At 40.3% G+C, this 16486-nt stretch overlaps 1 protein-coding gene and 1 long non-coding RNA gene across 4 annotated transcripts in view; both read left to right on the plus strand.

Moving 5' to 3' along the window:
• LOC123993346 overlaps positions 1-16486 on the plus strand; it is a 144256-nt gene that overhangs the window by 95618 nt on the left and 32152 nt on the right. The gene's annotated exons all lie outside the window — the stretch shown is intronic.
• LOC123993344 (zinc finger protein ZIC 4-like) lies at positions 3763-8853 on the plus strand. 2 transcript variants are annotated; one of them, XM_046295401.1, is made up of 3 exons: positions 3781-3902; positions 4169-4912; positions 7185-8853. In XM_046295401.1, exons 1-3 carry the CDS (start codon positions 3884-3886, stop codon positions 7823-7825), a joined length of 1404 nt encoding a protein of 467 aa, XP_046151357.1. In that variant the 5' UTR covers positions 3781-3883; the 3' UTR covers positions 7826-8853. The 2 variants fall into 2 exon arrangements, with proteins under 2 accessions (XP_046151356.1, XP_046151357.1); XM_046295400.1 differs by having other exon boundaries at positions 3763-4912.

Below are 16486 nucleotides of genomic sequence, written 5' to 3' on the forward strand. Positions count from 1 at the left end.
ACACACACATGCGGATACACGGATACACTCTACCATTTATCAGGGAGTTAAAATGGTCTAAATCACCAAAAATGATGACCTATGAACTGGTATTGCTAGGTGCTTCTTTTCAACCTTGGCTGAATTTAAATGGGTGCATATCAAATACATGAAGTCCCCGATGGTTCCTGTACATTTTTTCTCTCTATTACAGTGTAACAAAGAGCCTGAGCATAGTTGTTTGTCACTTATTTGGGTATGATTCCTGTTAATTTACCATATAGGACGAGGTAATAACAGGTCATGAACAATGCTGTGCAATTTACTGTGTGCTGAGCAGAGGGCCCTTTCTAACATGGGCAATGGGTGCCATTTTAAACTGCATTCGATCATCGCAGACACATTGCCAAAGCTAAATAGAGCTAAGTCTAGGTAAAAATCCATTAGGTTATTGCACTGATATTCAACTACTGTCATAATATTGTCCTCATAATATATACTTCTAGACGAACAACCATTTACAGCATTTTTGTGATCTTTGAAGCCTGAGTGCATTTTGATTCTGCTGTGGCTATAGGCGACAACTCAGGCCTCATAAACCACTGTTCACCTCAGGTTCTGCTATTCTATCGCCGTGTGTCTTGAATGTGAAGTGTGACACTTGATTGTGATCGTGTGTATCATTTCATGTAGGCCTGTTAGCCTGACATGTATCATTCTACAATCAATGCAATCAATATTATTAGTGTGACACTACTTGTTTGTGTTGATTAGTCACAACTTAGCTGTAAACTGTATGTCTTGAGTTAGCAGTCAAAGCTATTACACATGCATACTGTACAGTTTTGCGTTTCTGGGTACTATATAACTAATCATTGGCTATCAACATTCCAACTGCCCCATAACATGTGCACATGATCTGTAGGCTACCACTGTACTACATTTAATCACACTAATAAATATTGTTCTATGCAGTATGTTTCAGTTTATTGATGACAAAGGCATTCATGTGGATTGTGCATGTGTATAGTGTATTAGGGAAACATGAATATCCTGCTTTAAGCAAGTCTGCAGAATTGTCTACTTCATAAGCTGGAATGACTCACTTCATTTTGACAGTAGCCTATATCACTTCTCTGCAATGTTTTATTTATTTATTTTAGTGTCTATACTCATTTTGCTTCTATTTTTATGCATAAATGTTCTTCTTCTTCTTCACAAAACACCCAGACATAAACCGCCAAGCACCACCGATGTTATTTTGGCTTTAAATAGGCTAGCTACATATTTGGATTGATAAGTTTACGTGAAATGTTCAAGCAAACAATGTAAAGATGTCTGGTTGTTTATGCGTTTGTTGCATGTTGCTATTATTATAAGGAAGTCAGGCGATATGCAATGTCAATATTCAATAAATAGACAGATTATCTGAGAGATTGTGTGCCTCAACGAAAGGTGATGCAGAGACAGGTGGCAATGGGGCGTAACTGATCATAAAAGTTAGTTTTTACCAGATTTGTTGATCTACTTTTTGTTTTTACAATTTATTTCAGGAACGAAGACATACCCTAAAACCTTGAAACCCCCTTGTAGACTATTTCATAGGCTACGTATTACTATGCTAGTGACTAAAACGTGAAGTTTTTCTACATTTTTGTTCGGAAATGCGCCAGGTTAAAGGCCGACTAACATGAGCATGCATTACAATAATTACCGAGTTTGACCAATGGTGTTTGTCTATGTTACGGCACTTTATGTCAAGTGGGCCTCTCACTCCTTTTGTTTGGGCCTAGTCCCTTGAGTGTGACGTCAGAACAACAATGTTGAAACTGGACTTTGAAAGTTAGAGGACAATACAGTCTTGAGAAATAATAGTTGACTAATTAAATCTACATTCAATGTGCACCTCTGCATCAAAACGAATCACAAAACTGCTTAAAGGAAAATAGAGGCCTACTATAAACAAACGAAGACGCATGGACTATTAATTTGGGAACATTGGTTTATTGGCCTGTATAATTTACAAATTAAACCCACTAAATACAACTCTAATCCTTTGGCAGGATAAATTACTGTTTGAAATGTGTTTGCCAGACAGATGAGTTGTTGCAGCATCGCTGCATAGCCTGTGTTGTATCGCTGCAGCCTTTGGAGAGATACTTTTCACAATAGTCATATTCTTCACTGTTCTTTTTAAATTTATTTTTTACAAGTGACAGATTGGACTTGTTTTGAACACCTACAAATAATTGTACATCACATAGTGTTCCCATGATGGTAGCCTACATGCATAAGACATGACAGAGTGCATACCCTTAAGGCGTTAGGATAGCCTATATGAATTGCTATGACAGCAGTTACAGTTGAACTTAGTTGCGTGTCTAGATATGAAGAAGGTTGACTTTGCTAAACATGCTCGTTAAAACAGGTGCTGCAGCACGACGTGAGAAAATACAATCGGTGTGTAAGAGTTGTCAGCGAAATTGAGAAGTAGACTGGCAATAATGGAAGGAAATGAGCGGTTTATGGAAAGCTATTGGAAAGTCAATGTATGCCTATTCGAATATCAATAAATACATTTTGACGTTTCTTCTCTCCAAAATAGTTAGTAAAAATCCGTATGCATATTGTCTGTTTGTTTTGATAGTGTTGTTGCCCTTTTGCCTTGATGATATAAGCTTGTACCCCACCATTCATGTTTTAAAGTTGCTTAATTATTTTGTTTCGTTAAATATAGTTGTTGTTGTACGCCAAATGTATTGATATGTGATTGATTTAGGTATTTTTAGGGTATAGGGCTTACCCTCCTCTGTTTTTGTCTGCAGCCTTACCCCACTTGGTCAGGACTTTGAAAAACGGAAACGTAAAGGCACAGTGCAGTCAAAAACGTGATCTTTCTGTGTTTTATATATTTCCACACTATGAGTTTGGAATAATACTGTGAAATTGTGAAAATTATGATAATGCCTTTTTAGTGTAAGAGATGTCTGAAAAGACCGCCTGAAATTTCAGGCTGTTTCGGTGGGAGTTTTGGCCTGTCTGGTGACATCACCAGGTGGTAAATTAGTTAATAGACCAATAACAAAGAGAGTTCCAAACCTCTCTGCCAATAACAGCTAGTTTTATCCTTCCCACTAAGACCACTCCCAGACAGTCCTAGCAAAAATGTTGCTTTAGAAATTGCTCTATGCTAAGATGCTATTTTTGCAAAACATTTTACCATTTTATATTAAAACAAACACAGTAAGGTACTTAATTGTTACACAGAAATTTTTTGATTTTGAAATAAAAACGGGTGCATTGGACCTTTAACTTAGAATGTATTTTTCTAACCTATTCCTTCCAGTAAAATAAACATGGAATTAAATGAAAAGTTCTGACATTTGATACTTTATCATTGCATCTCAATATCGTAATTGTGTAGTCTATTAGACTTCCACACAAAAAAATGTCCGGCATTTGAAGACATTTATGACATTTACGTTAGACTTTTACAAATAGGCGGTTGTAATGTGGCGCCTAGAGTCAAAGAGACACCAATATTTGGCAGTGTAGCCTATACCGCGGCACATTTCAAAGCATTTTCTATGAGATATTTGAAAACGGAGTCGTGCAGTGAACGCCTGCGTGTCCCTTTTAAAACAAACCCAGCGCCTGTCAATCATACCACATTCCAACCAATCCCAAAGCGCCATTTTTTTAAAGCAGATTTGCCTGCTGTGCTTTTATATTGCACCATGGCCTGTTTCGAAGCATTTTTACTACCACGGTTATTGCCACAAATCAAGAGGGCAAAGTGAACGGCATGGGAGTCACACCAACTTTAACGAACTTGAGTCTGGTTCTTGCTCCTGCGAAGTTCACGGCCAAGAATTTCACATACAGATGATAAACAGCAAAGAAAATGGAAACAATATTTCTAGGTAAATCTTGAGCACAGAATTGGTTGATTTTGCAAACTCACAACAAAACATGACAACTCTGTCGAGGTTTAGTGGCTGCCTTCTTTCTTGCGTCAACCCCGGGGAGAGCAATACTGAACCCAGCGTGGTGCTGCCACCTTTGGCAGGGGAGCACATAGGGCACCCCACTGGCAGTTCCTTAAAGCTCTGCCCCTCGCACAATTTGCGAGACTATCCCGAGACGAGGTACAGTGCATATGTTGACCATTCGGTTCCCCATTTTGCAGACTCTGGATACCCCAGCCACCGGTTAGAGCACAGCCCTAGGGGCATCATCATTGGAGCCAATCGTTCTGGAGCCGGCATGCCACCCGTCACTGATCAACTGGCATCAAGAAGTAACCAACATGGCGGGATTGGAAGGTACCGTGACCTGCCTAGCTATAGAGATAGCAGAAGCCACGCTTTTTTCACCGCTTATCACGAGCAGGCCCATGGCTCCTCCGACGCGACTCGAGACCTCTCTGGTCAAGTGATGTTGGGTCTACCTGGGGACCTCCTCACCCGGACGCACCCTTACGGCCAGAGCATCAGCGGCCCCAGGGGAAACAGCCAACAACTTGTCTCTCAGTTCCTGGGTCTCTACAAACCGCTGAACATGGCAATTCAACGTGGAGTGGGTGACGCTTTCCTGAGGTGCTCCAAACAGAACCTGAAGCATGAGCTTGTGTGTAAGTGGAGTGACAGCCAAGAGGGGGCTGGGAAGCAGCCCTGCGCCAGAACTTTCGGGACTATGTATGAACTTGTCACCCATGTGACAGTGGAACATGTCGGAGGACCAGAGCACTCTCAATACGTGTGTCACTGGGAGAACTGTCCGAGGGACAGAAAGCCTTTCAAAGCGAAATACAAGTTGGTGAATCACGTCAGAGTCCACACAGGGGAAAAGCCCTTTCCCTGCCCTTTCCATGGCTGTGAAAAAGTTTTTGCAAGATCAGAGAACCTCAAGATTCACAAGAGGACACACACAGGTATGTAACTATGAGTGTCAATAATAATAATAATAATAATAATAATAATAATAATAATAATAATAATAATAATAATAATAATAGTAATAGGCTAACATAAAAATTAGTAAAATACATAAAAAAACAATCATTTAACTTGCCAAAACCTTGTATCTTTTTGGGGGACTAAATTTACCCTCTGAGAAAATGTTGATAACCTAATTTAAATATATTCGAAATGTTTGTATTTTATCAAATTATATTATTATATAAATAGTTCGATTGTGAGAGTTAGATTGTGTCATAAAACTCAAACTTATCTCCCTAAGTATAATGGCATTATAGTAGCATTTTATAGTGCACAAACATATTAGAAAAAGCTAGCTAAAACAATGATTTGAACAAACTTTTGATTGTTTTGAATGACAGTATAGGTCACTGTCTGCCATGCAAGATTGTATATGATTAAAATGTACATAGCCTATTATGATGATGATGATGATTATTATATTTTTGTCTGTGGATGTCATTATTTATGTTTTTGGTGGTGCTGTTGTTCTGGGTGTAGTTTCTGTTATATTGTGATGACTTTATAGCCAGCCTGTCGTGATTGTTGTAGGGGGGGAGGGGGGGGGGGTACTTGTACAGGAGAGAAGCATGAGCTAGTGCTAATAGCGGGACAGAAGACCTGTAGTACTACAGATACGAACTAGTAGTGTTCAGGCCCAGTTATGTGGGTGCTTCTCCCACTCATTCACTTTAATTAATAAATAAATAAATGAATGCCGGGACACCGGAGAGTTGTGACGTAGCTTTTACGCTTCGCACAGTTGCAGCCCAGTAGGGACGACTCCTCTCTGCGCGGGCGCAGGAACAACGCTGGAAGCGCTGTAGTAGAAAAACACAACATGCCAAGTAGGTTATGAGGTATAGACAACGCAGTGCCTTTGTAGTCTGATCTCTGCTAAGTTTCACAGAGATCAACAGGATTTAAATGTTAAAGTGCAGTTGACATTTAGCTAGTCGTTAATTGAACACTGTTTATGTTGATTTTTTATATATATTTTTTAATAAAAGAGTGAAATGCTTCCCTAAAGATAAATGTAATTTGGACTTAAATAAATTAAGAATTATGTCGTTGGTGGCCAGAGTTGTCTAAATCAACACAATGAGAAAAATCATCAGTGGCAAACCTTTATGGTAAGAACCCTTAAATATTATACATGCCACAAGCCACGTTATAGCAAACATTGATGTTAAAATGCACGTGCCAAAATGTATTTCGAATGAATGATTATTATGGTGTCCATTTAATTGAATGGTACATGCAGATGCGTGTATGGAAACAGTAACATATCACATTTCCAATAAATGTTCGTCTAGAAATAGTCAAACATATTTTATTAGAAAATCAATTATGGTTTGGTGGTACTTTTTGAGATGATAAAACCCATGCTGTTTCAACATATTTTGCCATATAGGCTTAATCGAAATTTGAAGACTGGGCCTATACATACTCGTTCCTCTGTAGCAATATGACTTGTGATCTTCTGCCTTTTAAACTGGATATAAGACAGAATTGTTCAAACATAGTTTTAGCACATTAATAGGACTTGGGGAGATAGATGATGGGCCTATTTACTGCGGCCTTGGTCTCACTGTTGTGATGAATAATTTACGATATGAATAGAGTTTCACGGGTAGTGTAAACTTCTATGGGAATTATATCTTCCACTTGTTGCCATGTTGATTAATCTTCATGATTATCATCATATCTCGACAGGTTAACTTTTCGACAGAAGTGTCAATTGAGATGGGTTTTTTTGGGGGGGGGGATCTTATAATATAACCCACGGTTTCCATTGAATGTTCATTACACTTTGTGCAATTCTACACGTTATTCGGGGTTTAGGCCTACAGTCGAAGTTAGTTTAAGGTTAATATTAGACCCAAGGTTATGTAAGACAACACGATTGTGTTCAAACACGAACAATTGTAATGTAGGTATTCACGTGAATGGTTATTGCACATTGGCATTGCACAGGAAAAAAATGCACCCAAAACTAAAATCGACAGGACTTCAAATATGAACATTTTAGGAAAGTTTTGGAATTAGGCCTATAGCCTACACACCACTTGCTCATAAACATAAAATGTTGATTAATTCAATCGTCACTGTCTTGTTTATGTGCAAATGTATAACAAAGTTTAGATGAGTTTACAAACCCAGAGGTTGACAACACATTAGGCACCATATCGTAACAAGCGGTCATTTCTCTCTCTGCACGTTTAGGTGAAAAACCTTTTAAGTGTGAGTTCGAGGGCTGCAATCGGAGGTTTGCTAACAGCAGCGACAGAAAGAAGCATTCTCACGTGCACTCCAGTGATAAACCCTACATGTGCAAGGTCAGAGGGTGTGAGAAGTGTTACACCCACCCAAGTTCCCTCCGGAAGCACATGAAGCTCCACTGCAAGGACTACAGCGAGAAACGCAGCGATGGGCGCGAAGGGGACGGGGAGCACCTTGCAGAGGCCAGGTCACCCGAAGTAACGGATCAAGGCGAAACGGCCTCGTCCACCATCGTGACGCGCGCTCAACCCCTCACCTCCTCCCAACAGTCTCTATCCCCCGAGATTCGAAACGAGTCAAGTCTGAGGACACGTTTCCATCACACATTCGACAACAGTTTGGACTACTCCTCACATAGGTCAGATGGCCTCTTGGATCCACTGTTGATCCAGAGGAGCGGTTATAGACCAGAGCCCACCCAATACCCATGCAACCAAGCAGGCCACAGTTTCGCCCAGAGCTCCAGGACATTTAACACTGCCTCACCCTTTCAGAAAAGTATTGTCAATGGGTGGTATACGTGCCACAGCGGCGTGGACTCTTTCTCACCAAAGCAGTGTAATAACGACATATCATCCATTTGAGTCAGTCATGTCGCCTGAGTGACGTTGGCCTACAAAACGTGGGCCTATTTTTGTTATGACATCTGCTATTCTTGGATTATATATTATTGATTGTATTTGGTTGATGTTGTAGGCTATAAAGACATGTGCTATGTTGAAGTCATTATGTGTCGTAGTTTTGAAAACGTGCTAATATATATATATATATATACAGCGTTGCAGAATGCGTGACGGCAAGCTTTAACTGTTCCGTGACGCACAAACTCTAAGTGCGTCTATGTGTGGTGGGCCTTGAGTTGTGTCACGTGTAAGAAACGTGCCTGTTTTAACACATGTGTAGGCTACAGTGACGTGTGTCCCCCCCTCCTGTTGGAGAATTAGAATAGGACATCATAAATACAAATGCTGCCTATCATTTGAATGATGCTTGCTATAGGATGAAGAAACTAAATGGATTTAACGGGATTGTCTATGTGTAAATGGCCTATATGTGAATATAGTAGCAAAAGTGTTATAAAAGGAACTATACATGTATTATTGCTTGGAAGGCTAAACCAGCATATGTAAAGGACAGGGTATTCATGGAATGTTACTGTATTGTATTGTGGGAATGCATAGACAAGTGCATTACCCATGTCGTGTTCAATGTAAGGCAGTACTTGGAAATAAAATCTGAATTAAAACCTATTATTTCTCGTCAAGTTCAATTTTGAGGCCAAATAACAATTGGACCAATTTATGCGTTCCTATGATTTGTAATTCAAATGTAATGTAATTCAAACACATATTGACTATAAGATCTACTACACTCATTTGTTAAATATAATGTTAAACATCAGATGAAAGGACGGTGTATTAGGCCAATACAGCTTTCAGCTGTTTTGCTTTCTTCCAAGAAGGATGAGTGGAGAAGCCTACAGTATGATCCCCTCTCCCCCTGCACCCCCTTCCTCCTCAGAATACACTTGCATTCTTTGTTTCTGTGTGGATATTTTATGCATTTTTGTGTAAAATACGTTTTTTTCGGGATCAGTTGAGAACACAATCCACGGCCTCCTTGATAAGAATTAAAATGTTTAATTAAAATTATACTGTACATACTGTAACATTAATTATGCATTCAATATTTCATTAAAGTGTCTCTATTCCCTTTGATCAGGCCGTGTGTGATTAAACCCAATGCATTCTTAAAGAAAATGTGCTAGTGCCACAGTGACGCAGACTCAACGCCCTTTGTTTATTTGTGCTAGATATCCGTGCATTCACTTTCAGGTTTCTTGGAATTGAATTGGCGTTTTATGAAATTCATTGCGTTTATGTACAGGCCTACGCTGAATTCTGAGAATCTTGGTTCGACTAAAATAGCCAACCATGAGCTGCACAATGTGTTATACACATGCCCATACTGTAAATGAATTTGTAAAATCTTATTAGGAGTGCACACTTATAAAGACATTAATCAACATTCAAACCAAATGCTTGAGCTCTTGACAGTTGACAGGTTTTATTTGATAAGCAGCAACTGACGTCAAATACGTGCGTATTTGCTACAGTCATAGCTTTGCCTCTAGTAAAGTTTGTCTGGTCCGTTTTGCAAGTCCATTTATCACACTATAGTTTTCCTAAAATGCCCATCAAGCTCTCCATCTCTGCATGCGCACCATGCAAAAGCACAACACACATTTTCAAGGTTGTAGTCCTATAGGTGAATGTTATCCATTCTTTGTGATTAACTACATTTTACTATTAATTCCTCATATTTTCTAATCATTTGACCACAAAATAAAAATGGCATCCGTTTTTTCGACACTCTTAAAATATAGTTTGATGTCTTTACAGTGTGGGTGTTTCTCTGGGGTTGGGTCTGGTAAACATCTTATATTAGCAATCTGTGTCAAACTTTGAAATGTGAGATTATTAGACCAATTTGCTCATGTTTTGAAATATAATCTATATTTATTTGATTTGTGTAGCAAAACTAATGGCCCCGCCTGGACTCTGTTTATTAAGAAGACCTTTGGAACCATAGGTGAAATTCAATCAAAAGTGTACTGCAGAAGAATAGCATTATTCCTGTACAGGGAAAATACATGGTGTTGATAACAATTACTGCTTACTATATGCAGTTCACTTGTAAAGCAAAGTTTAATGTACTTTATCTTTCTGCCCTATGGTTTTGATCCCTGTATGCAATTGAAAGCCAGTTGTAAGTGCACAGATCTGCACCATTGTTTCTCTGTGGGAGTTTGCTATGCAGTTTTGGCTGAATTCCAGTCTTGGAGGTAGCCATTCAGATGTTTAATCTGACTCATATCACAGTGTACTTGCATTGGTTTTAAATCAGTTTGTGAACAATTCATTCATTGATGTTTAGAGCGAGCCAGCCCTAGATATCCCTGATATAGATTGTTCTATTATTTGTTTCAAGTGTTGTTATAATATACCAATTTGTTATCTTTTTTGTATAACCATGTGCATGTGTGGCTATGGCTGCATTTAGACAGGCAGCCCAATTCTGATCTTTCGCCCAATTATTAGCAAAAGAGCTGATCTGATTGGTCCAAGTACCAATTAGTGGAAGAATATTAGATTTGGCTGTCTGTCTAACCAGCGTATGTTATAACAGTATTAATAAGTCATCCATTCATCTGATAATGTTACAGTTACACAAACAGATCCTAGTACAGATATGACATTAACACAGACATTTCCTGTAAGATATGTCAGTAACACAGACAGAACTAAATACAGATATTACAGTAACACAAACATATCCTATCAGATATCACAGTAACACAGACATATCCTAGTACAGATATTACAGTTACACATAAAGATATTACAGTAACACAGACATATCCTAGTACAGATATTACAGTTACACATAAAGATATTACAGTAACTCAGACACATCCTACTAGTACAGCACAACGTCCTACTGCCGTCCATCCCATACATCGCCTGTCTGTCTGCTGTGTCTGAACACAGTGCCACTAATGATCTGTAGTATATTACTGTTAAAACTACCCATTTCATCCCAAGATAGTTATTACTATAGTATAACTCATTCATAGTTGACATACCCAATTCCCACTGTCAAAGATGGAGCCTCCGGCGCAAATCATTTCAGTCTACTTAAAAGGGATAGGTTCTGGAAAAGCAGTGACCACAGAATTCAGCACAGCTAACTAGGCCTCATATTTGTGGCAGGCTGAAAACGATGCACGCAATAAGTGTCCATGTCCACTTGTCTGACTGGAGGAAAGTGTTCAGTATACAGTAGCCATACCACCTGATGGTGATCACACTCACAATGATGACCTCATTGCTGCTTCATTCACAACATAATCTAATCATACTACCCAACGATCTAGCTATTGCGCGGATTGATGTCTTTTATTGTTATGTGCAGTGAAAGACACACGTGCAGGCAGTTTATAATTAAAGGAGACCATTTTGGTGTACCAGACTATGTGCTTTTCTTATATTCAAAAGATAAGAAAGTCTGCCATTCCATACTTTTTCGTCACACACTGTTCAGTTTCTTGGAATACTCTCTTCTATGTATAAGGGGGCAGCAACGATTTAGATTAGTCATCAACACGGATATGTTCGAGTGTGGCTAGTAGGGACAGTGTCTGACGATTCTGGGAAGATAGAACTGTGCTACATGATTGTTTTCTGAATCATTTTCGGTCTCCCATGCATATTATCCTCTACCTCTGATGTGCAAATCTGGAGTACAATATGATTGTGTTACTCTGAAAGTTTGATAGACCAGAAGTGTTTTCGTTATTGTTACAGTGGATATCTTCATCAATTTCTCTAAAAGTAGTGTTTCTCTGATGAAAGTGAACTAATATGGTGGCACATACTTTTTTCCCAAATAAAACTAAAACAAGTTCATTGTTGATTTTCTTCCTCCCACAATGCTCCTGTAACGATGATGTCATGGCCTACAGCGATGTCATGGTAACAGCTCAGACCGACTGACTGTCTGCTTTATGTTCTTAGTTACAGGATATTGAGGCCCATCACCTGCAGCCTCTTGATATCAATGGACATGGCTGCACAAGCTGTGTGTCCTATTATGTATTTGGCCGAGTTCTCCACCATCTAAACCATTCTTTCCTTGCCGGCTTTCACTCCAGCACCCATCGCCGACAACGCCAGCTCTGCGCACACAGTCTATCTCCTCACGAGGTGGCACTTTTCAGGATGCTGCAAAAGGTGATAAGCGTGTTAGGGCTTTCATGTAAACTGAAGTATGCTGTATTAGTGTATGTCATACACGATATTCATGAGGACGTCTCTTTAGACAAGGCAGGATGTTTTGATGGTGTATTTTGCGAACCCCACTGAGTTAGACCGCAGTTGGGTTTTTGCTCTCCCTGTCAGCCCAGGGAAATAAATAATGAGCATGTCAGAGACTCAAGCCATCTGTCTGAGAAGTCATCCACCAATCTCACCACAAGGATCCCCTTACTAATAAGCTGGCTAGTTTGAATTGCTTAACTTGAGACTGTTTGCTTTTCGAGAGAGTAGACATTTGATTGGGGATGCTATGATGTTTCTTTATGTTGCCCTCTTTCAGAAAACTCACAAAAAAGTACTGTAATATTCAACGTGAGATGATACAATTGTCAGAGCCTCAGATTGGAGAGGAGTAGAAGGCTCTCAACCAACGCGAGATGAGGTGCAATCCCCTAAATAATATGAGCATTAGAATGGACCGAGAGTCTCGCCTTATTCCTTCCAGAACCTCATAAGATCTGTTAAATCTGGTTCCCTGGGTTAAATGCGGAAGACACATTTTGGTTGAATGCATTTAGTGATGCAACTGACTAGGTATCCCCTTTCATTTCCCCTTCCTTTCATTTAGATGAACTTTATCAACAGCTGGTGTGTGTCATGCTTGCTTCATGAGTCAGCAGCCACTTGGCAAAGACGCCAGAACAACGTTGAGTTTGATTGATGTTTGATTGAGTTGTCAACAAACGTGAATACAATTCTCAAACAAAACCTTAAACCATATTGTTTAAGACCTGGGTTAAATTGATCCGAAAACTAGGTACGTTGATAACTTTATTTGATCAATTGAATAAAAAAGTTGCATCGATGCAACATGATAAGATTGATATGTTATTGGTGAAATAATAAGGAAACGTTGTTACCCAGAGAGCACCGGTCGTAACTAAACACTTTATTTTTGTATTTTTTAATGTTATTAAGGTTGTCCTACCAGGCAAAAGAATTGGTCAACTTAATATTATTCCTGCATTATTTCAGCATAAGTATCAACATGATTGAATTTTCAGAAAGTCATCAATGTGTATAGTAATTGTAATTTATCCATGATTTTGACCAGAAATCAACAACATGATTTGGAAGCTCAATTCACCTTTATTGGCTATGCAATCAAATATCAATCAAAATCAAATGTTTGTCTGGTTGGATACCACCAATATTAATTCTGGGATTAGGGTCTGTCTGAGACATGTTGCAGGTTACTAAGGTTATTTGATATTTCCTCCTCCATCAAAATGATCCTATCCAAACCTCAACTATTATCCTTGTGAAGGTTATGTATTCTCCATTATGTCACGACTATGATTTCTTCCTCCGAAGATGGTACATCTGCTCTCAGAAAACATTTTTGGGGGAAGACAGTAATTCCATTGTGCACATAATTGCCCAAGAAATTGTCTCTGTTTGCTTGGGGAAATCAATTTCTCAATTTGATCTGTTATGCAAGCGCAGTGATGGTGTACATAGGAAGGCCAGAGCGGAACACCCTGAAATTAGATTTTCTTTTCCCTAATAGCCACAATTCTTCGGTGCAGAAAGCCTTTACAGATCCCGCTCTATATTATTTTTCCTGACAAAGCAATGGCAATATTCCATAACCACTCAGCCCTACCACACCCCTGCCCCTCCCCCTCTCCCTGCTAATCACTGGTACTGCATGATGGGACCCTATATTCCCAGTTTGCTGTTTATTGTCCGCCATCTTTATTTTGCTTCTCTGCCTAGCAACAAGAGTCAGCCGCCCCTTTTTTTTGGCTGTCAACGTAACATTTGAACTCACGTGATTATGTCTGTTTCACCTTGGAGTCCGTCAGAATCACCGTCGCACATAGCCTATCTGCTGTGCCGGTCTCTGTTATGGCATACAGGGCCAGATTCCCACCAATGTGTCGGAGGGTGAGACGCGTTTTCACACCAGGTCTTTGGGCGAGATGCTTGATAGCCGACCGCCATGTAAGACATCTTGTGTAACCTGCAAGCGCTGCGTGGCACCCGTATAAGCTCACTGCTATGGTATAGCCACCTCGCTAGGCCGGCCAGTGTGGGGCTGTGTCAGCATGGCGAGAGGGGTAAGGCCGACCAAGTGTGATTTTAATTGGATCCCTGGCTTTTTCCATCTTCCCCAGGTCAAGCCAGTAGTGTTGTGGCTCCCTAACTCTGTTTCTTTTCATTCATCCCTGCCCACCGCCCCCTTCTTTTTCCACGCCCCCTTTCATTCCTCTCTCTCTCATCTGTCTCTCTCTCTGCTCTTGGCTATCCTAACACTCCATGACTTCTTCACACTGGCCCCCTAATCTCTGCATACTCACTAGTGTGGCCCTGTGGTAGCTATAGTGCCCTCCACCATATTCACCCACCATATATGAAGCTCCACTTATCTATGCCCCCATTCGTGTTTTCATCTGGTCCTTGGCTCTCGCCACGTGAAACTGCAACCCTTTACATGGTAAACTGGAAGCAGCTGCGCCTCTTGTCTTCTTTCTTTCAGTGTCGTGTTCATCTCATTTTAATTTTCTCTCGAAACGGAGCACGTGGGGTTCAGAAGGGCTTGGCACAGACGCAACTCTGTCGCTAACAGTGTGTAATGAGAGTGATGGTGAAGACGAACTCAACATTGATTATAAAGGTTAGGTTGTACAGTATGTAATCAGGCTATCAGAGAAATCAAGCACAGGTGTCAGAGGAGGATGTCACTCATGGAGAGTATCATTGAGTCGTGGGACACACGAGGTAATCTGTTTACGGTCCTCTATGTGCCTGTTGACAACTTGACATTAACAAGCGTTCAAAAGAACCGCGCCATCAGTGGCAGGTCTCTTATGTAAGACAATGCAATGATTACAACTGAGCATATAAAAGCTTAATTTTTCATATTTCTTGCTTTTTACGGACAGCGAAATGGCGAATCAGAAATAAGAAATCCGCATGAGCTCTGATCTGGTGACTTGGTCAGCCTGATCCCTTGGATTTCTCTCTCATCTTCATCTGCAGTGCAGTTTTCTGGTGTCAGTGGTGGTGCCAGACCCCTGTGTAGCTCAGCTGGTACCAGGCTTATTAAAACAGCCCTCTATTCACACTTCGCAATTGGGGCTCCGCTTTCAACTTAAGCCCAAGCCCCCCAACATACAGAGCTCACAGACTTTTTTTTGTCACAGACTTTTCCCAAATAAGGCTATCAACATATGCATCTGGGAAGAGCGAAAGATCGCGCCCATCTTTGTATCTGATGCATTTTTGTCTTGTGATGCATTCCAATTTACTCCTCCGAATGGCTCTCACAAATATTTTTTCTCCCCTCTGTTTTCATTCATTATCCATGCCTTACATAAGAGATATTTCTGATAGTTTTCTGATGAGCCAGTCTTTGGGCAGCCATGAAGATTTTAAAGGTCTTTATCCAGCCAATCAAGCTCAGGAGTTTTCCCATGCAGCTGACAATGGTTATCTCATGGCAGGATGCAACAGCAAGTCAACGGGAGACCCTCTGAGAGGAGGCTCACTGTATTGGTTGGGGGGTCCCATGTGTTCCGAAGGAGAGCCAATGAATCCTTTGTGTCCATCTTTCAAAATCCACGTCTCGGAGGTTTTCTTTGGCGCTGTGTGAAGATGGGGCAACTTCTAGCAAGCCCAAGACCCACGAGGGGCAATTCCATCCTTTCAGGGGGATGACCATAGCTTTTGTCCCTTGCCTATGATCTCCCATCCAGATCCTTGTTATCAGAGATCAACTAGGACGATTGACTTAATGTCCTCCACTTGTTGGCAAGGGCAATTGGCAGCTTTCATGTATGTGAAAGCCAGATGAATATGCTTAAAACAGCACATTGGAGCAGAAATCTTAGCCCATTTCTGTGTCTGTGCACGTCACCATGGCTGGTTATTAGCTTAGACATTATTTTTTATTTTTTACATTACACTGAATGCATTTTGAGCACTTGTTAAAGAATGTTAAAATAGAATTTGATCATAATCCAAAGAGAAGAATCCCTTAGATTTGACAATTACAACACCAGGAGACCTTAAGTGCCTCTTGTCTTTGCTGTCTTTCAGGTCCATCACATTTAATTAGTAACAATTTGCGGTTGTTGTGAGATATAGCATTTTAATACCTTTTGTATGAATCGTCAAATCTCCATCTTTTGAGGATGAGCTTAAATAAGGGATCACATTGATTGTGGTCCAGGGTATTTCAAAGCCGCGTGTAATCGCGGGTGTTTAATTTGATCTGTAGCAGGTTGCGTCGCGGTGGGGGCTGTGTAATCAAGCCTGTGAATTCGACATCTGAAGGAAGGATGGCGTTTCTGATCACATCCCCATTGAAGTCCATCCATTTGCTGTTGATGCTCTCGACCTCTCCTTGGCACCTGGCAGCTA

Source organism: Oncorhynchus gorbuscha, linkage group LG13, assembly GCF_021184085.1.
Source record: "Oncorhynchus gorbuscha isolate QuinsamMale2020 ecotype Even-year linkage group LG13, OgorEven_v1.0, whole genome shotgun sequence".
Taxonomy (NCBI): Eukaryota; Metazoa; Chordata; class Actinopteri; order Salmoniformes; family Salmonidae; genus Oncorhynchus; species Oncorhynchus gorbuscha.